The 27,499-nt window shown below is 43.3% G+C and overlaps 1 protein-coding gene across 1 annotated transcript in view; it reads right to left on the reverse strand.

The window, feature by feature from the left end:
• Nucleotides 1–27,499, reverse strand: part of KCNH2 (potassium voltage-gated channel subfamily H member 2) — a 1,778,384-nt gene that overhangs the window by 177,629 nt on the left and 1,573,256 nt on the right. Inside the window, exon 7 of the mRNA XM_069645957.1 lies at nt 17,608–18,016. Within this exon, the coding sequence (XP_069502058.1) occupies nt 17,608–18,016 (409 nt within the window). The remainder of the gene's footprint in view (nt 1–17,607; nt 18,017–27,499) is intronic.

Consider the following 27,499-nt stretch of genomic DNA (forward strand, 5'->3'; position numbering starts at 1 on the left):
TTAGCTGATCAGCTGGCCAAAACCGGGGCCATCCAAGGGGATCTAATAGAAATAGAGTTCCTGTTGGGGAAATCCAGGTCACTGCGATCACTAGGTCCCAGACAAATGCTCACAATGATCTTTCAACTGCCCAATGGAACAAGGAGACCCCTGATGCTGATTTGATTACAGCTCAGAAGGGGGATCCAATCATTGGTCAGTTTTACCAACACCTTGAGGGCCCTGAGAACTTTCCCCTGACGGACACAGATTACATTGGGAAAGAGGACCTTAGAGTGTTGATGAAATGTCCAAAAATGGTCCGAATCCAAAACGGTTTGTTGGTAAGGAAATCCCAAGCTGGCCACGATCAGTGGGTGGTTCCTACCTCATTCCGAAGCCTGATGTTAAGTCACGCCCATGATGCGGCCACCGCCGGTCATAGGGGGTTTCACACAACACTGGAAATCTTAAGAGAGGTTGCATACTGGCCACACATGGGGCAGGACCTCGACCAATACTTGAAGGGGTGTCTTGTGTGTGCACAATTTCAGCCATCATTCCTCACACACCGTGCGCCTCTCCAAAAGAGGGGGATGACACTGCCATGGTCAGATTTGCAAATCGACTTTGTAGGCCCTGTGATTCGCTCGTCTAGAGGAAACAAGTACATGTTGACCGTTACATGCCTGTTTACCAAGTGGGTGGAATGTCTCCCAGCCCCAAACTGCAAGGCAGAAACAGCAGCTGCCCTGATGATTAACCACATCTTTTCCCGTTTTGGTCTACCTCAAAGGATTGAGTCAGACAGGGGTAGCCACTTCACCAGTGAAGTAATGACAAAGATGTGGGAGATACTTGGGGTTAAAAGGAAGCTACACATTGCATACAGGCCAGCTTCTTCTGGAGCAGTGGAGAGATATAACCGAACCATTGTGAGCATCTTAAAAACGTTTGTGGCAGATTCTGGGCCAAGTTGGGATATCCGATTACCCCTGGTTCTAATGGCCATCAGATCTACCCCTTCATCTGCAACCAAAATGTCACCATTTGAGTTGATGAATGGACGCAAGATGGTGCTTCCCCAGCATTTGCTCTACAGAACCCAAGAGCAAACGTTGATAAATGCCTCCACAACTCATGAGTATGTGGAGAATTTAAGGAAACACCTTCAGCATGCTTTTGCCTATGCTCAGCGGAATCTAGAAAGATCAACCGAGAGCATGAAGACCCACTATGATTTAAAAACTACCCGAAAGGAATATAAGGTGGGTGATCGGGTCTATCTATACAATTTCCAAAGGAACCAGGCCAAACAGCGAAAATTCTTGCCTACATGGAAGGGACTGTTTGAAATTATAGACAAGATCTCCCCTGTTGCCTATAAGATCTGCATCCCCAAAGGCAGTCTGGTGGCAGGGGAAGACAAGAGGGTCCATATTAACCAGCTAAAGTGTTGCCATCCCAGGCACACTTTGCAGCAACTGGAGGAGTCCTCTGCAATACCAGAGGGGACCGCTCCAGATTAATTCAGTTCCAACCCTAAAATATCATATAGTCTCTAAAATATTATGCTCTTGTAAGCCACTGTCTTTGAATGATAACTTGTATCTCAAAAGTAAAATGTTAGATATGTTAAAGTATAAAATGTATATGTCTGCCACACCATTAGTAGTGATGGAAAAATGTCTACGAATAGGTATTGCCGCTTTTCCTTTTTCGTCCTAGGAGAAAGAAAACCTGGAGACTGGCCAAGGAGGACGATCCAGAGACCGGGCGCAGAGACCCAAGGGGCCCGGGGTGCCGCCCAATCCTCCCATCAGGACCAGCAAGGAGAACTGATGGATCGACTGGAGGGAGGAAAAGATGCTGAACTGTGCCATCTACCGGAAGAAGATGAGGAGAACATCCCAGATCTTGCGAGTTCCATCTGAGAAAGGACAGAATGGCCATCGCAAGAGGGGGGGGCTTGTGGGATGTTTTTACCCATGCATCCAAGCCCTACAATAAAACTGTGCAGTACTGGCATGGAAAACATCATGATGGCCAGAACTCCCCACAGAGTGCACAGGGAAAACATGAAGAATAGGCTGCCACCCATTTTTGCTTATGTTGTGAGCACAGGAGGGCACTGCCTAAAACTACCATTGGTCTACACACACAGTAGCCTGAAACCATTGGGAATGGCAATGCTGATTGCCAAAAGCAACCCAGAACTGTGGGGAATTCATTTTCTTAATCCCAAAAATGGTTGCATTACCAGTACTCACCACTATCAGAAAGCTGGCGTTTTAAAACCACCAGACTTTTGTGTAAAATTGAACAAATGAAAAAAAAACAGACCAAGGAAAGACTTGCTAAGAGGTGGATACAATGTAAAACCATATTCTGAAATGACTTGAAGGAAGTAATTATTTAATGTATAGGTCAAAATTGTCAGTTTGATTTGAATGTAGAAAACTGGGAACAAAAAGTGGCATTTAGCTGAAACCTGGCTTAATGAAACTGGATTCTGCCTGACAACTACCCCCGACAGGAGTTGAAACTGGATCAACAGCTGTGTTCCCTGCCAGGCCTGGCTGCATCCTGAGGTCACATGGCCCTGTTGATTGAAAGGGGAGTGGCAGCTGGGGACTACAGGGAGTTGAACAAAGGCCTGTCCTGGACTCAGGCAAATGTTATATTGGGGGCGTCGTAAAAGTGGCTTCCTCTTAGGGGAAACTGGGAGGGGCAGTGCCTCTGCTAGCAGCTGAGCTTGGGGGAAGTGGATAAACCAGTTATTCCACCCTGTGATGTGGGAAGCCACACCCCTTTTTGACCAGGGCATAATTTTAAAAAGATAGATAACTCATAGTGCGGACTTGTCAGAATTATATAAGTAATATCATTATTTTTGTGATTTTTCTGTGAACATTTTAAGAGGCGTTAGGACCCTGTGGTGTATTCTGGGGGGTTGCTATCGGAAAATAGGGTCTCACTCCAAATGTATGCATGTTAAAAATCTGACACTTTATCATCTGTAACCCATATCCCTGGTGCACATTTGTGTAAAATCTGGAAAGGTTTAGAGGTCGTTATCTGGATGAAAAGGGGAGAATTCTGTCATCAGTGGACACGACATCCTACAAAGACAGGGATCGGATGGTTTGGTGCTACAGAAAATATGTTAACTGGACCTATAATATTAGAAAAAGTGTGCATAGATAAATATGTATTTGGGTCAGAAATAGATTTGTGTGCAATCTGACAAGGGGAGGTTCCTCTGACCATAAAACCTACAGCATCACTCTGACTCACATTTCCTTCCCCCAATCAAGGGAGAGAGGAGGAATTGGCCAATGATAAGTGAGAGGGGCAGGTTTAGTTATGACCAACACACACACCCACTTTCCAAAACACATAAAAAGAGACTGCTGGGACAGGTAGAGACATTCAATTCCATTTGCTGCGGAGCATGCTGACCGACGACTTCACATCCAGAGATCCAGACTTCAAATCCATCAACCTCCAAAGACCAGAACTTTACTTCAGAACTTAAAGCAAGGGCCTAAACCCACAAACTGAGAACTCTTCTCAGCAGGCCTCAGCAAACTTAAAATCATTTGCGAACTATTCCACAGCCGGGCGAGCTGTTTGAATTCTTTTGCCAAGAACAATTGCCAGAGACCAGACCAGAGATCCAGAGTGACCCAGACCGCTGTGAGCAAAACCAGAGAGCTGACCCAGATCACTGTGAAGTGCCGAGACCAGAACCGGAGTCCAGTCCAAAACCTGACCAGATCCGTGGCGAGGCCTATTTCAAATTTATATTGTGAGTACCTAGCAGAACTGTGCAGAACCAATCTCTTAGTTAAAATAATCTAATCCAAACTATTTTAACCTAAGTAGAACTGCCTCCTAGAAATCGTATCATCTGTCATTTTTAAAGCTGCACAACTGTCACCTGTCAATTCTGCAGCTGCAAGCTGTCACCTGTCATTTTGAGTTTACTTTAAATCCGAAAAACTACCTTTATTTAATCGTCCGTATCTCTGGAACCGTTTGGGCTAGGAACGAAATTCAGCTTTCCAACGAACCTAGAACCGACTTGCTACTCCTTACTCTTTTGCCGTAATCACGATTCATGCACTCGCGAATTTTGCCGCGATTTGCGATTTGGCCTGATTTCTTTACCTGTAAAAAGATAGCAGCTTTTTGCTTTCCTCTGCTAAAAATTTGTTTGCCTCTTAATAACCATCCCTGAATCATTGCTAAAGTGAGCCCGAGCTCATCCCAAGTATCTCTCATTCACCCTGAACCTCCTAAAGGGAATTAAAAGCATTTTCAGCATATTTCTCACTTCACTGCCACCACATTCAAAGCAATTGGGCCTGTGTTTTAAAACTCCTACCTGTTTCCTTTAAGCTTGCTGGGGGGAACTGAATTTCGAATTGTATTTGATTGCATTCCTGAGAACTGTGTGCTCCTCTTTCCATCTCCTTCCATTTCTTACATTGCATAGGGGAGGGGGGGGTGAATTGCCAGAGAAAAAGTGATTATCTTATCTTTTGCTAAAATCATATCAAGTATTTCTGTACTGCGTTTTATTCCTCATTGCTTTTCCCTTGAAATCATAAAAGTATTTTTGCTACTTTATCCATCCTATACTAACTCCTCATTGATTATAAAGAAGTGTGCTAGTGTCAGATTACCCATTGTTGATTAACATTATATTTATAAGGCCGATATCGATTATTAATTTATTATAAAAGCGTGGTATCTATATTTTGTTTTATTTCTCAAATAAACCTTTTAAACTTGCAAAACAGAACTACTTCTTGGCTCAGTGGAGTCAGGGGGAATCTAAGAGAGGGGTGTTATATAGGGGTAGTCATCCAAAACTCATGAACTGGACATAAAGATATATCAATAAGGGTTTCCATTCAGTATCCCAGACTAGGCATTGACTTAGCTGTAGTGTTGAATTGAATCCTCTTACAGTATTTTCTGCGCTGCACCCGATAGTTAGCCACCGTGTCTGAACCGCCCTGCCACGGCCAACCTCTGCGTCCTCCTCAGCTAACAGGTGCTGAACTGTAATACACCCAATAGGCAGCATGCAAGACCTCGCTGCCCAAGTTAGCCTCAGTCAAAAGGTGCTGAATTCTTCTACACTGCATAGCCATTATCCAAGGCCTCACCACCCAGTTAGCTTCAGTTGTACAGTACAGCGTACCATTACCTGGCCATAGGGTTGTACTGTGCTGCGCCCTAAAAATAACCACAGTACAACAAACCGGGACAGCCCCAAACCCTACAAGGACACCAAGACCGCACAGAGCCATAAAGGAAAACCGGGAAATAACCGCACCACGAGGGCTCACGCCCCTGGTCTCACAACTTACAATTAATTCAACCACAAGTGACAACTAACAACAAACTTACAACTCATCAAACAAATGAAACTACAAAAGTAAAAGAACACTTCTGTGGACCAGGAAGGAGACTACCCAAGAGGGCACCAGCTCGGATAAACTCAACCCACAATTGAAAAATACACCAAACAATGCCTCGACAAAAGAAAGACAAAGAAGCAAGAATGGAAAACAGAAACAGAAAGGAAACCCTAATTCCAGAGGAAGAATTCACAACACCTAAAATCCCAGTGAAGACACAGCCAAAGGAACAAAGGATACAGACCAAGAAAAGAGCTACCATGGATTACATCTCCTGATACCTCTCCACATACGAAACCTTTGCACAAGATAACAGACAACCAGTAACTAACTCACAAGCAAAAACCAAAATAAATGTTAACTCCACCGGGACACTGAACCCAGCATTCCAAAAAACAAACGATCCCAACCCGGGTAGTGACTCTTGATAATACACCAACAAGAATCTGGGACAAACTTGAGCCCATCACCTTCAACACATCCTCCATTACCAAAGACTGCAACAAAGGACCAACACCCAACAACTCACCAACTGTCATGAACCAAACAAGCAACCCTGCCATCATGCTAATCAGACTACTCGACAAAGAGATGGAACACCAAACAACAACTCCTCACAGCAAGCATAACCAGGGGAGAACCACAGGCAACAGAAACTCGACCTTTACCTCCCTGACTCAGATAGACAAAAGAATAAACAACAACCCACAAGGGAAAATAGACAGACTAGACTGTAGCCACCTCAACATTTGATCCATGGCAAAACACGCAACAGAAATCCACGACCTCCTAAGCGTGGGAGGCACAGATATGCTCTTTCTCAGAGAAACATGGCTATCTGACAATTACAATACCATCATGCATGAAACCCGACCTGGCAACTTCAAATGAATGTACACCAGAAGAGAAAACCAAAGTGGAGGCAAAATCGCAATGGTGCACAAAGAAAACATCCTTGCCATGCCACTCTCCTCAACCAACATCAAAGACTATGAATCCCTCCTAATCAAGATCGAACCCAATGACTGGGCCAACATAGTGTCCGTCGTGATTTACAGACCACCATCCTACAAACCGAACTTCGCAATAAAACTTACAGCTTCCATCGCCATACTATCTACCTTCCATGACAACCTAGTCATACTGGGAGACTTCAACATCTGGTTTTAAGAGGAAAACAAAACCACTGCGAATTCGCTCTTCGCCCTCCTGGAAACACTCCACTTCAAGCAAATAGTAAACAGAGCCAAGGTCTTATCAAACTGGAGTAAACTGACATTGGATGCAAATCGCGTGAAAGAACAGAACTCCTGTTCAGAAGGCATGAAAATAACAAGCAAGACGTCATAGGTCTATTAAAAAATACTATTAAATGCGCTAGAAGCTTGATTCCATGGTCTCTAGTCATTTGGAAGGATGAAGCATGAGGGCAGACCGTGCTTTCACTCCCTGAATTTCTCAGAGCTAAGAACACTCTCAAGGCCGACCTTCAAAGCCTAATTGACAGTAGACCACTGAGGTGATGATGGATTGATATGCTAATTGGTGGGAAGCAATGGTTAAGGCGAGCTCACCAGCACCTGGATGGCCAGCCTGCATGCTGCTAGACATAGATGGAAAAGTACTGACGGAGGTTAGAGTGCCAACCAATTGTAGAGGACTGGGTATTTAGGGGTCCTATATTTGTGTAAACCAATGGGACATCGTCTATTCAGTGACGTTCATAGTGGTCAATTTTAGGGGAGGGCTTAGTTGCCCCACCTCATGTTAAGTAACCAATCACTTTCTTTCACTTTTTTAGACTAGCATGTATCGTACACTAAGATGTTCACTCAGAGCCAATAACCCATACTCATAGGTTTTTGTAGTTTGCCATGTAGGATGACGTTAGTAAAATGTATGTTAATGTCATTGATGATGAGCTTTGCATATAAGATCTCAGTTTTTACTAAGGATGTTTGAGGAAGAGGATCGAGCGAGTTTGGTGATGTTTGTTATGCTCCCTATTTTAGATAATTGATATTAAAACAGTTTTCCTTTTGCCAACTACCTGAGTCATTTTGTTTATTGATGTAGGAATACAAATCTGCATCCCCATTCATCACGAGGGTAATTGCTACTCATCAAAGGGGCTTGGTTATCCAGTTCACTAGGTAGCAGAGAGGATGGTTCAGAGCCATCGACATAAGTAAACTTTAGAATCCCAGCAATATCGGACGACCTTTGCCATTCGGCTGAAAGGACGTGAAGCTCCCCGTAGATAGTGGTTAGTGTAATTTGAAAAAGCTTGCGAGCGCAATGTGACGGGTTCCCTGGTTTCAGACAGAATCCCCTCCCACATCTACGAGAAGCTGATTGGACAGAAGGTTGAAGAGGCGGTAAAAAAGGTGTACGATTCCGAGAGTCGGAAGACGAAAATGAGAGTGGTGAGTAAAAACTAAGAGAGTTGGCAAAATGTATGGGTGATGAGTGAAGAAAAGAAGTAAGATAAGGGAAAAGTGAGTAACGGAGGGTGGCGGGATAAATGTGACAGGAGAATAAGAGAGTTAAATATATATATGGAGGGTAGATATTGACTTGTGTGGCCAAGCAATAAAGTCTCGTGAGAGAGGCCACGATAAATAGAGTATGCCCTGGCCTGTGTTTTAAAGAACGTATCAGATGAAATTTGAACCTAGAGTCCCGTAGCGGGTGAGGTAGAAAACGGATTTGATTAAAGGCGAATCTAAAGAGGTTAAGTTACACTCCATATGGAGTATCTTAGAGGGCAAGACAGATCTTAGAGAAGATTGTGGAGAAGAATCTATGTGGCCGGCCGAGTTTGTCTGTTTGTTTTATGTAATTTTGAAAATGATTACGTCATAAACGGAAAAAAAAATGTATTGTTTTAAATTGAACCTGGTGGTTGTTTTTTAGCATGATCAAAGTAAAAAGTGTGATAAAGGCATTGGAGCCTGCGACGAGTGGTGCACGCTCATATTGTGTTATTTTTCTGAAACATGCTTTTTAAATCTGTAATTAAAGCAAGTGAGTGTTAAACATGTTAAGAGTAATGAGTTGAAAATGGAGGACATTACTCCACTTATGCTGCTCTGCAAGCAATTGCCGAAACATGCACATAAACTCAGACAGTATAGTGCGGAATGGGTTAAAGGAACCGCGGATAAAATTTTTATGCCGTGGCCGCAAGGAGGGTCACTATCAAAGGCAGTCCTGCAGCATATGACAACATATTTGCATGCAGCATACACGGGGAAAACACTAGACAAGCGACTAGCTAGCCTAGAGCTTTGGAAGATGTACCAAGAGGAGCGAGATGAGCCGCCTCCTGTAGATTGGATACTAATATATGAAAAGAGGGGGGTGAGGAGACCTATGCTCCCCCACTCCAGCTGAAATAGAAGACGAGAACAAGAAAGAGGATGGGTTATACCCATTGAGGGAGTTTAAGGTAGCAACAGGGCCTATGAGTTGCCTATACAAAGTAGTGACGAGCATCCAGATAAAAATACTGAGAGAGATGTAATCTCCGAGGTCCAGAGGGACATGGAGAGACGTGATAAAGAGAGAAGGGATCGAGCAAGAACATTTCTAGATATAGGAAGAGAAATAAAGAGATGGAAGGGAGAAATAGACAAAGCTGATGAGATAGCGCTCCAGCAGAACGAATGGCTGGGTGGCCTGATTTTGCTCAAACTCGATGATAAAGGCATTGAGGATGTAAAGCAAAGGGAAGATCAAGATGAGCAAGATAAAAGGATAAAGAAAGAGAGGAATGATTGAAAGATGAAGGAGTGAAAAGGAAGGATAGGCAAAGACGAGAGCAGTTATCTCAAGGGGCGCAGTCCAGAAAACAAGAGATAGCAGAAGAGCAAAGAAAATGTGACAATAGACAAAGAGCAATCGATGAGCAGGAGAGGCTAGAATGAAAAAGAATAGACGAGGAGGAACAGAAGTTAAGGGATAAGAGAATACAGAGACGAAAGGATGAGGAGATACGCAGGGCAAACGAGAGAAGCGATATGAAGAAAAAAGAGGAAGACAGGGTCAGAGAGGAAACAAGGAAATGAAGAGAATTTGATGATGATATGAAACGTAAAAGAAGGCAGAGAGCATGCGATCTTGATCGCTTGGAGAAAGAAGTAAGGAATCCTAATCCAGAAGTAGCATGGGAGGACATAGAGTAGTTCTTCCCAGAATACGAGTCATTACTAGGCCCATCTAGGTAAATCTAGAAGGGGAGTTTGACTCTGGGAGCATTGGGGTAGCGATCGATAAAGTATACTATGAAATGAAAGTCCATAAAGAAACAAAGGGGAAGGGAAAAAATGATCGACTCGAGAGCACTCAGTTGTATGACACAGAGGGAGCCTCATGTAGCACGAAGCATAAGGAGCTGTCTCTAGATAGACTGACACTGAATAGAGACGAAGAGGAGAGAAGTTGCACGAGTTGGGAAAAAGAAATGTCAGATGAAGACAGAGACACCTTCCATGGGGAAGAGTGAGGGGATGTATGTGATCCTGAGGGTTGTTTTTCAATGCATAAGGAAGTAAGATGCTCACATTTAAATGCACCTATACCTAGGGTGTCAGAACCATTGACACAGTCAGACCGACCTAAAGGGCAACTCCATGGTGAGAGGGGGAAACGCTGTCTTAGGTGAGTAGATTAAGATCGCTACCAGGAAGAAGGCGATGTGGGAATAATGTCCCTGTGGTGGACAGACAAATGATGAGAGATGAGAATGAGTTTGGGGCTTCACAGTTTCCCATGCTAGAAAAACAGGGGGCCAGACCACAGTATATACTGTGACCCCAGATGGACAAGGATAATTTAAGGTGTAAACTTCTGGGATCTATAATGACGAAAAAGATGCAGTATGGAGATGATACGCTTGTTAACATTCAGAATTTTTAAGAGCAGTGGAGCCTGGGGACGCGCAAATCTTGGGGAAAATCTATATCCGTGTTCTATCACATATTGTGCCAAGGGATGCCAGACCCTGCATAGAAGCAGCTTAAGAAGTTAGTGGGTATAGAAACCAAACCGTGGGTGGAGATTCAGCTGACCATCGTGCATTATTGTGGACTCTTGCATGAAAAGAATCGCAAAAAAGATGATGCTAGGAAAAGCGAAGAGGCAAAATTAGTACAGAAAAAACATTCCAAGTATTCCATTGAAGGGGCAATGTGGACTAGTGTAGACAGATCGAATTCACAGCAGACCACGAATATGCCGCTGCTAAATAACCAAAGGCAGTTTTATCAGGGTAAAAATGGATTCACTCAGTGAGGAAGGGGAGGAATTTGAGGACGAGGTTTTCAGAATAATCAAGGGAATTGCCAGAATACTCAGAGAAGCTTTCAGAATAATCAAGGTGGGTTTCAAAATATGTAGAATGACGGCCAGAATATGCAGGATGGGCAGATTAGGAGGCCTCCTAAATGTTGGACATGCGGGATGACAGGGTATTTTGCTTGTATGTGTACAAGTCAAGGGTTTGTGTGAAACTGCCAATTTCTACGAGGGGGGACTTCAAACCTGCCTGCGTATTCACAGCAGAGAGGAGATGGGTTTGCCCAGAATCAAACGATGCAGCAGCAGCAAGCGCAGCGAGTGCAGAAAGACTTGCAAACACAGCAGGTGGCAGTTAATCTGCAACAAGGGCAGTCACAGCATTCACCCATGCAGATTCAGCAGAGTACAAGTACAGGACAGCTAATGACTCCTAAAGTAGGGGGTGTCACTGTCGATGGAAGGAATCCTTTTACAGGTAACAGAATGAGGCTGTACCCGCAATAGGAGAGCTCACTGGGAGACTTGATGTGTTCAGTACTAGGAACCGAGGTTAGACATCAATATAGGAGGCAAAGAAAATACATTTTTAGTAGACCCGGGTGCAATGCGATCATATATACGAGAGGGAACATTTTCAATGTCTGGCAATACCATGAATACTCAAGGTTTCACAGGAACTACAAGTAGAGTTCCTTTCACTGAAGAATTACCAGTCTCTATAGGAGAGTGTGACATGACAGTGCCATTGCTGTATTCAAGGCAGACAACTGTCAATATATTGGGTCGAGATTTAATGATAAAATTGAACATGACAATCTCATTTACCAATGAAGGTATAGTGTGTTCAACGTCAGGAATGCATTACTTAAACATGAGTGAATTTATCATGGCATTTGCAGGAAAAATGGCCACGCGAGCAATGCCTTTAGAACCAGAGTTTTTTCATTATGGAGTATGCATTTTATTGACATAGCTACCACGCCTAGTAGGCCGAACTATGAGAATACCTGATGAATTTTTGTTTAGACCAAAAATACCTATGCGTGAAGAAGAGGGACACGCTTTTCCCTTAGAGCTACAAGCAGCCATAGTGCGAGGCGAAATGGCTTTGCTTGATGGAAATGATGATAAAGGCAGACGATGGTGTGCAGTAATTGCCATCGGGGAAGGTTACAGATTAAGTGACGTCACTGATGACGATCTTTTTGGAGATCATCCATCTGATGACGAAGTGATATTAAACATGAGCATTACTTATTGGGTGAGAGCAATCAAACAAGAAGTTCCTCAGAAAATGATGGTAGCACAAAAATGTCCTGAGTATTTTGACCAAGACATGGCAAAAGTGCCAGTTTCATTATGGACTACACGCCCCTATGATGTAGTCCTGTTGAAGGAGGTTGGAGAAGTGAATATTAAATTGAAACCAGGAGAAATTTTACCTCGAGCACAACAGTAGCCCATGTCTCGAGAGGCAGATGAAGTTATTTTCAAGACGATTTCCGCCATGATGGACCAGGGTATCTTAGTGACATCAGAGTCACTGTGTAATACCGCAGTGCACCCTATCAAAGAATATAAGGGGGGGTCGTGGAGACTAATTCAAGATTTAAGGCTGATAAACCAGATTGTAGAGTTCTCGCATACAGATGGCACTGTTATGACAGCAGTTCTTACACAGAGAACCACATTGGGGTACAAACCCCTTGCATATTATAGTGGAATTTTAGACCCAGTAATGAGGGGTCACTTTCCGTGTGAACAATCTTTGGCAGCCGCCGTGTTCACTATAGAGAAAGCTGCAAACATAGTGATGGGGTGATCTATGACGTTAATTGTTGAGCATGCACTATTTGCCATTCTAGAGAAACCAAAAGGCATGTTGACTTCTCAAAGGGCTTCTGCCTACGAGTTAGTCATATCAAATCCGGCAATCAAAATAGTTTGATGCAGAATAGTGAATCCTGCCATGTTTGCAGCTGAACCACTGGCAGAGGACGAGCATGTGCATGACTGTTTGAACTATGAAGAGTTCTATGATGAAATCCCTAGGATAAAAGAAAATGCCTTTACAGGTGGAGAAATTGTTTTTATTGATGGTTCTGCAAGAATGGATCAAAATGATGGACAGAGATTCACAGGTGCCGCTGTGGTAAAGCACACGGCCAATGCGGAGTTTCAGAGGATGGTAAGTGCTCGACTACCATCTCATTATTCAGCACAGGCTGCAGAGTTAGTGGCTCTGATGTCACGCTCGAGAATCATGCAGATCAGGAAGTAACAGTGTACTGCAACTCTGCCTATGGGACGTCAACGGTGCACGCAGGGTTAGCACATTGGAAAAGGAGGGGTTACCTCGGAGCGGATGGCATGTCAGTGCAGCATGCCACCTTATTGGACAGGCTAATTAAGACAACACAACTCCCAGTAGCCATCACAGTAGTTAAATGCACAACACATACTAAAAGGGCAGACTTTATCTCATGTGGAAACCAAGCAACAGACTATGAAGCGAAACTCGCTGCATTTTCAGAAACTGTGATACAGCTGATGTAAATGAGAAAATGGTTGTAATGATGAACATGTCTGAAAGATATAGTGATTTGTAAAAGAACAAATTAATGGAAGTTCAGGGGGAAGCACCTCAAGATGAGAAGGATTTGTGGACGCGAAGAGGGTGTTCTTTAAACCCCTCTGAAGCATTGTGGTGACAAGACAGCACTGTTAAACCGGTGATACCTGTAGCCTTATTAAGGGTGGCGCTGGAACAGCTGCACTACCCTGTGCACACAAATAGAGAGAACCTTGCTGAAACTATTGCAGAGGATTGGTTTGTACCAAATTTGTTAGAGCATGTTGTGTTCTATGTAGTGAACTGCATTGTGTGTCACAAATGTACAGCTGGGCATACACTGCGCACAGTTAGGAAGTTATTCCTTGACCCACTGGCCCCTTTCAGCATTTACATATCGACTATGTCGACATGCTGCAAGTATGCAATGGATATAGATACTTGATTGTCATGGTTTGTCCCTTTTCACGATGGATCAAGGCTAGTCTGTATACACACCTAGACCCTACCTGTGGAGACACATTTTTAGTGCAGGAAGTGTTTCGTAGATGGGGAGTATGTGAAGTAATGCGATCAGACAATGGCCCACATTTTATGAATCAAACATTTGAGCAGATCAGCTTGTTCTTTGGTATAAAGCACACGTTCTCTTTGGCCTATCATCCACAAGGAAATGGGATCTGTGAACGGCTCAATGGCTTGCTTAAAGAAAGGTTAGCCAAGTTGAAGCATACCTTGAAGAAAGGGTGGTTGCATTGTCTACCACTGGCATTATATGCATTGAAGAACCAACCAGGTTCGGACCACCATCCCACCCCCCATGAGATAGTGACAGGGAGACGGATGAGGACATTCCTCACACCTCCATCCAGAGTTAGAAGTGATGCTCAACCTACCTCTGAATTGTTAGGAATGGAGCTACGTGAGTATCTTATGTGTATGACTTCAAGTATCTCTATCATTTCAGGTCATCTACGGCGAAAAGGGTGTGGGGCAGTACAGAACACAGAAGGAGATGCTTCAACAAGTAGAATTCAAGAACTTTGTCTTCCCAAACTATTTCCCGGAGATGCAGTCCTATTCTGTAACTTCACGAGGAAGTGATACAAGCCCAGATTTAACGGCCCTTTCATTCTAGAAAACGTCACGCCGTCTGCAGTCAGAGTGCAAGACAGACGTGCTTGGACTTTCCTAGGTGACGTAAACGTTTATATTGGAGAAACCCCTCTGCCCCCACGCCCTTCGGAAGCAAGCATCGCGGAAGAACCTCAGCAAATGCAGACAAGGGGGATCATTACGAGTACGGCGGTAGGGGGTTAACGGCACCAGTAAGGATACTGCCGAGTTACTATACTCATTAAATTGACCCGCTTCACAGAGGAGATATACCACTTTCTTTCCTGTTTTTGTTTCTTTCTTCATTGATTTGTGGATATAGGGTGCCCTTTTCCTGCTGTTACTCTTTTCTCACCCAACTCAAAACTTGTGCCAACGCCACCCCTGTCCCGCCCCTCCAACATTTGCTGCACCCTAAAGTGACTTGTTTTGCATAAGACACATTACAAATCACAAATAACTAATTATGGAGCCAGGAGTGGATGCACAAGGGATTTCAAGGGCATTATCCATGCTACCATCACTGTTCAGAGCAGGGAGAATATGGGGAACTGGGCGCGCACATGTAGTGTAGTGACAGGATTGGACAGAAGCATGCAATTGGCTCGGGCACCAATGATGAAGTGAAACACAGTGGCAAATGGCAAGTTGTCCTTTTGAGACATACTGTTTCAGTCGCACTCAAGGGGAATTTCTTTGTTAAAATGTGTTGTAAACTGTGCATTTTAAGTTCAGTAGGACTGGTAAAACTAGTAGTTGTTGCACAGTGAAGAAACCCATCAAATATTATGAAAAAGCATGGCCACTGGCTCGAGACAAAGTGCAGATGGCAGTGTTCTCATTTAGTCTGCATTGCTGTGCTGCCACTATCTTTAAATCTTCGCTTGACAGTTTACATTAAAAATGAATGTGATTGCTAATTTAAATACCTCTTGATTGCTTTTTTCATTTCATTGGCCTGAAAATTGACTACTCAGTTAAAAGCACATTTCTTAATTTATTCTTGGCAAAATTGCAGTACTCAAGCACAATCTTCCTCAAATTCAACACCCCACTTCTTTGATGAAACTTTAAAAGTAAAAATATTCGCACAGTTCATTTCGTTCTTACTTTAATTAGCACGTTCGCACAAAAGGTGTGCCCTCCCACTTCACCTCCCCTTTGCATATCAGAACACCGAATCCAAAAATAAATAAAAAGACTGCCATCTCCCTCCAAGCAGCGGGGGAGGGGGGTGGGGGGTTGCAGGAGCATTAGAGAGCGAGCTGGCGCCTTTCTCGCTAAGATGTCCATAGGAGATGTCGGCATTCAGGAGAGGGTGCACTGCAGGGTGACACCAGCTAAAATGCGGGATTGAATGAAGGAAGGACAGAAATAAAAAGGAAATAAAGAAAGCGAGACAGAAAGAAACAAAGAAACAAAGAAAGAAAGGAAGAAAGAAAGAAAGAAAGAAAGAAAGAAAGAAAAAAAGAAACAAAGAAACAAAGAAAGAAAGAAGGAAACAAAGAAAGAAACAAAGAAAGAAACAAAGATCGATCGTTAGAGAACAGAAAGGAGGGAGGGAGAAAGGAAAGGGAGGGGAAGAAGGATAGAATGAAGGAAAGAAAGAAAACAGGAAGCATATTAGAAGACAAACGTTGGAAAGGTGAAGAGTCACAGAGTCCAATGGGAAGTGGCACAGAATTAACAAAAAATAGGAGAGAAGTACAAGAAAAATGCAAGGAAAATGTGTGAAAAATTGACAAAGGACCTCAGAACGGAAAAATCCCATCGTAAAATCTCTCTCATTTCCACCCGCTTTATAAGCTTGTTATCCCCAATAGCACATGTAGAGCTCTGCGGTCCCTTTAGGGCAGGGAATACATCCTCACATCGAAGTAGTGCACGGGCTACTGCTCTCGCTGTGCTGGTCACTACAGGATAAGGGAAACACGGGGATGGTGTTCGAACTTGGCGCTAAAACACAAGACCTGCCTCCAGTCTTCCATCGCCCTTCTGGGTCTACAATGATGGGGATGCAGAGGGGCATTGTTCTGGGAACCGATGAAGTAGCCTCAGGAAAAGCCATAAACTCATCTGTCTCAGGTTCCTCTCCACTGACAAACACACACACTCGACAAAGCGAGTCAGAGCCACTTGATTTCAAATGTCATCAAAGCAGTAAATCTGTTCCCAGTGAACAGATCTGTTTATAAAGATCTTTTCACTAAAAGGTCGCTTTAGAAAGACCGCTCCGTGATCGCACAGAACAGTCTCCATAAAGCGAACTGTCACGCCTCTGCCGCACACGAGTGTATGCCGGGGCTGACAGAGTCATCTTAAACTGGCTCTACTTTGTTCTACCAGTAATCCTGCCCAAAAAACGAATTCTAAAACAATGAGGCCGAAAACGAGGAATTTCTCTAATCAGATTTTTAGATGGGGGTTTGGATTAGGGGAAATATTATGGTAGGGAGAATGTGGGAGGTGGATGCAGAGGTCACCCCCAACATTTAAAATAAAAAAAGTGCAGAAAATCATAAAGGCATTTTGGAAATTCGAAGAAAAACCAATTCAGCGTTTTCAGCCTCGTTGTTTTAGATTCGATATTTTAACGTAGCACCTACCTGTTCCATCAAAGTGGCAATTCTGCAACCTTCAAATTATGCAGGATGTTGAAAGTTAACTTGAAAGAAACAAAGATGCTTCAACACATCAACCTTCCGACAGTTCATAATGCTGTGCTTGGCATGCTCCTCGTTTATTCAAAGAAGGACCAAAAGCACAGGCCTGTGCATCCCCTGACTTTGCTGGGTGGGATGCATGTTGAAAGGCCTTTTAAAAAGTAAAAATAGCCTGAGAAAGTAAATAACAACGTGCGTGTGTGGTGCTTTTTGTGTGTGTGTGTGGTGTGTGTTTGTAGAATCGTATAAAGAGAGGGTGGAAGAGAGACAGAGACAGTGAAAGAGATGCCGAAAGAGGTGGTGTTAAAGAGAGTGCAATGGAGGTTAAAGGGAAGAATTGGAGGGTGAGCGAAGGAGAGGAAGAAGCAAAGGAATGGAGAAACAATGCTGGAAAGACAGAAAGAGAGACTGGCAGAGAGATAGTAAACTAGAGGCTCAAGGAATATAGTTAGCAAGCACTATGAACATTTGAATGGTAATGAAGTTTAACTAGAAGCGCTGTGTCATGAGCGCAAACGAGTGAGCAAAGGTAGGTACTTACACCCGATGAGCATGACGCAGATGGAGAAGATCTTCTCTGAGTTGGTGTTGGGGGAGACGTTTCCAAAGCCCACACTGGTCAGGCTGCTGAAGGTGAAATAAAGAGCCGTCACATATTTGTCTTTGATGGAAGGCCCAGAGCTGCCCACCGACTCATTGTAAGGCTTCCCAATCTGAATCCCAAGGGAGTCGAGCCAGCCAATCTTCTGGTAATCGTCGTTCTTCATAGTGCGCTCCATGTTGCCTATGGCGTACCAAATGCAAGCCAGCCAGTGGGCGATGAGCGCAAAAGTACACATGAGCAGGAAGAGCACAGCAGCCCCGTACTCAGAGTAGCGGTCCAGTTTACGGGCAACTCGCACCAAGCGCAGCAGCCGAGCAGTCTTCAGCAATCCAATCAGGGTGGTGGTCTAGGAATGAAAACATGCAAATATCTAGTTAGCGTTTTATAAATCAAGGATAACTGTGATCAGAGGGAAACAGAAAGAGAGAAGCACTCGCACATATGCAGGAGACAGATCTCAGCAAGCGCAGTTCACAACTACAACAACAGACTTTAGAATATAGATGCAGCCCCTAAACAGAGCCCAATCTCCAAGTGTGAGTATCAATACATTGAGTTTAGGCTGTAACCGCACTCTTCCTTGAAGGATTTTGAGAAACTCTAAAAAAAATTGGGGCTAGAGAATTTTCCCTTATATTCTTAATGGTATTTGGCAAGTTTCTCTACCCAGCACCTTGCAGTTCTCACCAGCGTTGTTAAAACTGAGTATCGATTCCCAGCACTCGCTTCACCAGGCACATGACTCTACAATAAAGCTGTTCTCTATCTATAAAAGGGAAATTTAAAAATCATGTCTAGAGACTGAGACGAGAATGAAAGTGATTTAGACAACAGTGTGCTTTCTTTAAATTTGCTATCATATCTATCCCAATAGTTGCTTAGATTTGGGTAAAAATTACTCCTTTTACTGCAGTGCTTAGAAGTTCAAGAAACTTTGCATGAAGCACCAGGTAAACATTGGATATCATTATTTAATGGAAGTAGAAGTAATTGTATCACTTCAATAGTATTCAATTATTGGCTGTCTTTGCTGAGCCCACTGAACACCTAAGCTGAAAGCCCTACCGTCAAAGGACAGCCATGATGAATACGGATCAGAAAAGGCTAATTATATCACTGCCCTTTCCGGTGGAAGTTTATTCAGGAAGTGAAAGAGCAAGCTCTTGGTCACAAATAGTCTAAGGGAATACCCACTCTTACTGTATACAATCACTTCTCTTTGTATAATATTACTGGCCGAATGGGGGGACTTTAGACTTCTTTGGAAGAACAACCTGTTTGAAAGAGTCTACTGCATTTTAATGAATGGAAGACGACTCTGGATGGAAGCCCTTTTGATTGTTGGGATGAAGTACGTATGTGCTCTGGGAAAGTATAGACGTTGTATTCATGATTATGGATCTTCTGAAATAGATTGCTGCCTTGAAATCTCCTTCTACTAAAATGTCTAACTCTTTTCCATTACTGATTAATTGATTGATTGATTGATTTATTGAAATAGGTAGAGTTATTGGCACAATCTAGGGCTTCCATACTCACTTCAATTGCAAGAGAGTCAGAAGAGGAAATTCCTTAGGTCCGTATAGAAATGCTGATGATTTTGGATTATCCCTTTGAAGAGGTGGTAGCAATAACAATCTATGACTGCCATTAGAGGTAGGAGATGGGCACTGATATGAGGGAGAATGGGAGCCGGGCTAGTGCAAACACTGCCAGCTTCTGTTATAACTAGCCAGGTATCCGTTTGCTGCTTGTGGCATTTGCCTCTGCTGCGTTAGAAGAATCTAGTCCGTGAACCTCAACCACATCAAACACCACTTGCCAATGCACTCAGCACCCTCCGCCCTGGACTCAGCTCAGTGGTGTCGGGATGCTGGCAGATAAAGCAGGCCAGTACCTGTGTCCATTGCAGTGATATGAGAGCTTTAAACCCTGCAAGTGTGGATAGCTGCCCGAGAGGACAGGATTTGAAGTGCTTGCTTTCCAGCAGGTTTGCAAATTTACAGTCCACAGGCCTGAGCCCAGGCAAGGGCACAATTACAATTTAAAATGATCAGGAATCTCTTGCCCTCATTTTTGCTAACGTTTAGGCTTGGGTTAATGTCGACAAATCAAAATTGGTTACAAAATGGATACCCTCGACAAACGTTAGGGAAAAGGCAAGAGTGACTCTTTAACTAAGGTGATACATAGAATCTTGCCGCTTAGGTCCTTTTAGGGACCTCTATATATAATTAGGGTTGGTAGTCTGCAACCCATAAAAGCAAAGAATGGAATGCCCGATATCTACCTTGTCCCCTCACACTATCAAACCTCCCTCCCGACCGATTGTTGGAGTGTCTAACAGGCAAATGCGACAGAAAAGGAAGCAGAAAAACAGACAGAGAAATATAAATTCTTAGATCTTAGTACCAAGAAGGTAGATTCAATTGGGCTACAGGAGACACCACTGTGCTATCCCTGCTGCACCATGTCACCCTGGGTATTCCTTTGACTGCACCCACGCAGACCACATCCCATCTGGGTGATGCCATCCCTGTGCACGCGCACACGTAGCCACCTGTGGAGGATGTTGCTCTCTCACTCTTTCTCTCACAACATGACAATATCTCAGTGCCTACCAGCAAAGCTTTACCCACGCTGCATCTCTCTCTCTATCCGCCCCCTCCTGGTGAGACAGTGTTCCACATCCTCAGACCCAAAGAAAGAACATGGGGCAATCTAACTGATGACATTTGTCAGACTTGTAGCCTTGACATTTTAGGAATTCACAATTTCTCTTCTTAGCTGATACAAGAAGCTGTTCCATTGATCTGTACAAGAGACCTCATCTATGCCTCACCTATGTGTCCTGTACACAGTAGACTCAACTTTAACACATAATATGCAGACTAAGAGCGTATCTCTCACTCGAAAATAGCATAAAGAGATCGCCCTCTTCCTCAAGATAGCTTGAGCCTTGGGACTCACTCTATCAGCATATTTCTAAACCCACATGTAGCCATTTTGGTCAGATTCTAAGAACAATGAAGAAATAGCACACACATGCTTTGGACTTATTACTGTATAAAGAGGGTAATACAAGCCTCTACGGCTGTCCCCCATGTAGGATTGATCTACAGACTGATAAATCTGGAGAAATCTCAGCAAATGGTAGAGCCCCTCCGGCACCACAGGCAGAGCTCTGTGTTTACCAGAATATCCATATGGCTCTGTCCGGCTCCTCAATAGACACTCTAGGTTAGAGCTGTGTGTGCTGTGCATAAATCCTTACACGTGCTTGGGACCATGCTGGTTAACAGAGAATGATCTACTGGCACAAGATTACCACTGACAAGTGGAGAATCCCTTACTATCAGAGAAATGTTGATGGCATATATGACTGCCTCTGCTATCTTAGGGGCAGCTTGGTAGGAAAGCCATGACCCCACACTGGAATAGCTTGGAGATGATGAGGCATGACTTTGGCTCAGTGATCTGAAGATCTAGCTACAGGGCAACTATTCTTCAAACCACCTTGGTGTCAGCTCTGAACCTAAGATTCCTGGGAAAAGTGCTGGAAGGCGGTAGAATGGCTCTTCCCTGGATAATGTATCTCTTCGGGATGAAGGAACATCTGGGCACCAGTTGCTCCTCTTCTCACCTGACTCCCAGACGTGAAATACTTCAGCTAAACTCCAGGCACACCATACACATTCAGCAAAGTCTGCTGGGGCAAGTTATGACGCCATAGGTTAGGCCGGTGTAGAAAATCCCCTATAGCCCTCCTTGTCCTTTCCCTTGTTTTGAGCTAGCCTCTACAAATGTACACCAGGATACAGTACAACAGCCAGCGCCTGGCCCCAATCCTTGAACCCACCCACCAAACGTGCATTTTTCCAACATGATCCATAACTCCCCTTGGGATCTATCACAATACAGTACCGTGGAGTTTTTGTCTTGATTTGGAACCAGCATCTAAAAAGAAAAACAGTAAATGAAACATAACTTACAATCCATTCCCTTTTCCATCTAATCGTCTTTTTTATCCCAGCTCATCATTTTCTCGTTCTTGATATCTCTTTATTTCCCAAGTTTACCTTTTACTTTCCTTTCTGTCCTTCTTCTCGAGTTCAGTTCCCCTACTTTTCCCTGGTACTCTGTGCACTCTCCCTCCACGCTGTTTTCATTGGTTACTCCTTCTAAAGCAAGACTAGTAAATCGCTTACTGCTACATACTCTCAAATTACCACACTTAATCTCTGTCACCAATTTGCTTAGTCATTGTGGGGTTTAATGATAGCCCCAGGATCAAATGAACTGAAAGGACAGGTTAGGCCCAAAATGTGCATAAATACCTTCTTGCAATGGGAAGGCACACTGGCAGACTGGAAAGCCAGCATAACAAAAATGCAATACTGCTAATGTACCTAGTGAATTCAATGCATGTACTTCTGCAGTTGAATCAAGCAATCTGCGAAAAATAAATGAATTCCAGCTTGCAGAAAGGAATTGGAAAGGGACATTGTGAGATGACAGACAAAAAGGCAGAAATTCATTTTCAGCTGCCACATTAAAAAGGCTGTTTCAAAATATAGAGAAATCCAGGTACTGATTGGGCCTTGCATGTGATTGATGAATCCAAGAAAAATTAAAGGCTGATTCTCAGGGAAAGCATCGTATTTGCAAACACAGAATCACCTTCACAAATATGAGAGTCTGTTGCTAGAGGCATGACTTTAAGTTTCTATTTCCTAAGAAGAGCCCAGTTTCTATTCAGAAGACTCATGCAGGGACCGGGAAGGAGTTTTATCCGGGCATGTTCTCTGAGATAAGCAACTGGATGAACATTAACTTTGGGAGAAGAAAAGCGGATGGGATAATTGTAGGCTTAAGTCAACAATGAAGCAGCATAGTCTGGAACCGATGCTCTGAGAAGAAATGAAACTGATACTGTGAAATACTAGTCAGGATCTGCATACATATTTGAAGATTCCCATTAGTTTAAATGGACTATCATAGTTGTTCATTTTCTCAAGAATCATAAGTTACACCGTAATGGGTCAGGTATCACTAAACAACTGCTGAATTGGCCTACTAATTGATGTACTACTTATTAAAGTTCAACTTTAGGAAAACCTGTAACAATCTCAAATGTATTTCTAGCTCCACAGAAAAGGGCATGATGCTTAAAGTTCGGCAGATAGTAGCATCTGGAATCATGTAACGGTATAAAGCTTGGTGATAATAACTGTTATTATTTGTGAGTAAAGTGCGAAAAACCATGAGTTGGACCTGCAACCTCCTGCCGAGATGGGAGTTATCTTAATAAGCCTGCCATGATTAGTGGAATCTAAATATATATATATTGTTAGGTTTATGTGTAAAATAAAGTTGCCACTTAGGACTTTTTGAGTGAAAAACTGACATGCTAAAAAAAGTACATGTATTTATTGTATTTCTTTATTGTGCATTTGTTAGGTGCTTATACAGTAAGTCAATTCTGTTTCAAAGCACCCACAGGGCAACAGGGAGGGATCATGGGATTTAAGAAAACAAAAAGTGCATTGTATGGTAAGTGCTATTTGGTAAAGAGTACAAGCCTACAGAAATGAGGCCGGAGGGTGTCAAGGCAAGTGCTGAGAGGTTGGCAGAGGCTGGGGCTATTGGGTATGGGAGGCCAGGTCCTGCAGGGATACATAAGGGCCTTGGTCACCAATCACGGCAACTGAGAGATTAGCGGAAGAGGGGTGAAGGGAAGGAAGAGGTGAAGAGGAAAGTCTTGAGGAGGTTCTGGAATTTGAGGAGGTCCTGCTCAAGACGAAGAGGGAGGGCTGTTCCATAAGAGGGTGCCAGCTGAAGAAAGTGATCAGCATCGGTCCCTCTGTTTAGCAAAACACTTTACACCTAGAGAGGCCCGCAGAGCTCTAGATGGAGAGTATTTAGTAAGAGAGAGTTGCAGATGGCATGGTCCCAGGGCCCGAACAGCCTTGTGGATGATGCAGAGGGATTTGAATTTAATCCGTGCTGCAAATGGGAACCAGTGGATAGTTTTTAGGGCAGGAGAGATGCAGTCCCTGGGCTTAAGGTCAAGGATAAGTCTTGCTGCCCTATTCTGGAAAAGTTGGATGGGTCGTAAGTGGAAGAAGGTAGATTCAGGAGAAGACGATTGCAGAAGTCAACCCTAGAGAGAACCAGGGCTCGGGTAACATTGAGATTCTGGGGGAAAGTGGGAAATGGGAGAGATGGAAGTATTGAACGTGGGACTTATTGGCAATGTCCTGGGTGTGCTGGAAGAAGGAGTCCAAGATGACTGCTAGTAAGTGTGTTCATTCTTCTCAGGTTTTAAGTTCATCATTCAGGGGCCTATACATAGAGATGGGCTGGGCTTTGGGGGTGAAGAGGACAGTAAGCGTCAAATTAAAATTCAGGGCTAATAACTTAACACCTCCTGATTTCACTATTTCTGAGGTGTGGTTTTGAGGTTAAAAGTGGCTTCACAAGCCAGAGAGGGGGGAACTGCCCAAAAATCATGTGGGTGAATGCTGAAACAGGGCTGCATAATGTAACTCTGCCAGGACAGCTGCCTGATGTCATCTGGGTGGAACCAATGAAAGCTGGATAGAGATATAAGATTGCCTGGGAGACAGCAATTGGGAAAGACTAAGGCTGGGATTTTTGCAAGGAGAGCAAAATCGAGAGATGAATGCTGGTGGCTATCCATGAGCGAAGTGCCTGACCAGATCCATGTGCTACCCCAAGAGAGGGTCCTGAAACATTGTCTTTCCTACGCACCAAAAACGTAGAAATTCAATGTAAGTCGTTTGTCCAGCCGAACCAAGTGAGGGGATTTGTTTGATCTAATACCGTTGCCTTAGTTAATGGGTGGGGGGTATGGAAGAAGATCCTTAGTATATATATTGAGAAATAATAATTCAAGTAATTCCCCTGGAGCTAAATAACACGGGGTGATTTTGTTAACATTCGAAATTAACAAAACTCATTCCCTGTGAAAATAAAAACTATAGTCTGTTAATGTAAGGGGGTACACCTATTTTCCTTGTCAACCCCAAGATCCCCTAACGGTAAGAGGCGTCCTTGCCTAAAAATGAAATTCCTAACTTTCAGCATTCAGCAGACCTGGCCTTTAAGCAGAGGGGTGCTGAATGTAACTGGATGTCTGGGTTTTTGGTGCTGGGTAGAGAAGTGTTTGGGTAAATTAAACAAAGTGCAATTCTTAATTGAAAAGTGCACACTCTCTCCTGAGAGTGAGAAAGTGACCCTGATAGAAGAGAGATGTTGTACTGCTTCAGGGTGAAGAAGTAAGAAGGGTTCTATCAATCCAAAATATCAAAAGTCTGTGGTGCTTTCAAAACTGCTAGCATTTTCAAGCATGCAGAGAAATTAAACATACAAAGCACTGCATGTGTGAAATTGCTGTTAAAAATAGAAAAAGGTTGCAGTTGGTTTAAATCTAAACCTTATCAAGGAATGCCAATGATCATGATCTTCTAATGTTACGAGGTATTGTTTAATCTTGACATTCAGGGGTTTTTGTGGGACAGGAGGGTTGAACTGTTTATCTGGCCTGTGTTCCATGTACATGAGATCCAAAAAGTGAAATCCCCAAAAGTGAGTTTTTGTATTGAAACAATATTTTGTGCTACAGATGCTACAGAGAAGGCGGTGTGTGTAATCATTTGGTGTAAATATTCATTGAACCTATTATTATATATATATATATATATATATATATATATATATATATATATATCCTTTCTATACCCCGTCCTGGCTGTTGGCTTATTGGTGGCACAGGGGAGGGATTTTAGTGTCTCTCTATGAGTCATATACAGAGCTAGATTTAATCAAATAAGTGATCTATTGTGTGCCACTTTAACAGGGGGGGTGAACTCCCCATGTTAAGGTTAGTCTTTATATCATTACATCATACACATTAAATTGGTCACACTCACTTTATTACTCTAAACCATTCAAACTCACTTGCTAACTCACTCTTATGTGCTCACTCCCACTCACTTAGGCCTCCCATGCACCTACTCTGGTTTTACCTTCTGGCTTTTGTGTTGTTGGCACTTGTGTGCATTGCACAAGCCTTTGTTTACTCTTGCTACCCCCACCACAACACTTTCACTCTATTATTAAAGCTACTGTTGAATCTCACTTTGATAAATGTTCACGTCCCATTGGAGAATGTCAGCTTTCCTAGTTTTAGTTCAGCATAGTCTTCTCTACTCGTGTCTGGATTTATCCATATTCGGCAAAGGTGGATTCACAAAATCCCTCTCCAATTAATCCCATTGTTGAGCAGATGGATGGCCCACCGACTGCTCTGTGTGACAAACACAGGGTCATCAAAAGCGTGATTTGCTTTCTATTTCCATTGTCCACTGCGCAGAGAGTGGAACTGTTCAAGAGAGTGTGTGAAGGGGGGTCATAGGGGAGTGCAGTTAGGGGACATGGGGCCGGCTAGATCACAAAAAGGGGACTGGGGACGGAGCTTCCTATGGCGAAGACAGAATAGAGTGGTGGGTGGCATTAGGGCAGAGCGAGGGAAAGAAATGTGGAGGGAAAGAAGTGTGGGCAGGAGGACTATGGGGGTGAAACGCTCCATTACTGAGCTGGGCACGAGCAGCCGGGGGAAGGGAAAAGAGACATATTTAGAGTGAAAGGATTTGGAGGGAGGTGCAGTGGGAGAGGTGTTCAGTGAGTGGGATTCAGTGAGTGAAGGATCTGGTGCATGTGGAGTTGGCACAGACATATAGGTCCTGCGTGTTCACTCTTTCTCTTCCTTCCCCCTGATCCCCACTCCCTCCTTCCTCTAGCAGTTTCCTCATTTCTACTTTCATTTTTTTTGTAGCCCCTCACTCTCTCTTGCATTTCTCATTCTTTCTGTTATTTCTCTGTGTTCAGTTCTGTCTGTGCCTTGTGCCCTTATGCCCAATCTTTCTCCTTGCACTTGTTACTTAAAATTCTTTGTTAAAGGGATGTTATGGTTGCAGTGCAAAATAAATAAACAAAACGAATTCTCCAGTTAGGGTAAGCTATGCCACATGCCTCGCCCGACCCCGTCCCCCGCCATGCACTGCTCATACGAAAAGCCAGGTCATCAAAGGGGACATCACAATGGCATCACTTTAGTGACAATAAGCAGTTTAAGTAGCAGAGTACTTGATCTAGAGATATCGCATTGAAAACGTGACAATCATACTTTGATGGTGCTATACATGTAGGCCTTCACTTTGCAGAATGTTCTGAAGTTAGTTTTCTTATGGTTTGGTCTGAGCTCATGGTGAACAGACATGGAACAATAAGGAGGACACAGACAGATAATAAAATGTTTATCCTTTATATGTTTCATGACTGACACAAATCTCGGTTTCATTCTCGGGTTATAGTAATTTTTTGCCACTTACTAGATGTTACCTGCCTGTGCTTATCCATGCACGTGTCTAATAATTATTGTATACTTAGCCCGTCGCTCTAAGTTTAACATTACTTAAGGTCCTAATAGGGTTGGGCATATAATTCACCTGATCAAATCTACCAGATAAAGAATATTCGACTTCTATGGTCCATTATGTGGCCATTACCTATATTAATGTATTTTAGACTGCTGTATTATCAACAGAACTTCAGTAGTCAGGTGGTTCTGTTTGAATAAGTACACTTTGTGATACATGGAATATTTCACGAGAGGCCTACCTATCACCCTTCTTATGTTGGTAGCAATGTCATAAACACAGCCCTTGTAAGGATTTCCTGTCAGAATTGTTATAAATTAGTGATGTCATATGTAATATCATTAGTGATGGCACTGATTAGGCCA

Source organism: Ambystoma mexicanum, chromosome 2p, assembly GCF_040938575.1.
Source record: "Ambystoma mexicanum isolate Mex_15411 chromosome 2p, UKY_AmexF1_1, whole genome shotgun sequence".
Lineage (NCBI taxonomy): Eukaryota > Metazoa > Chordata > Amphibia > Caudata > Ambystomatidae > Ambystoma > Ambystoma mexicanum.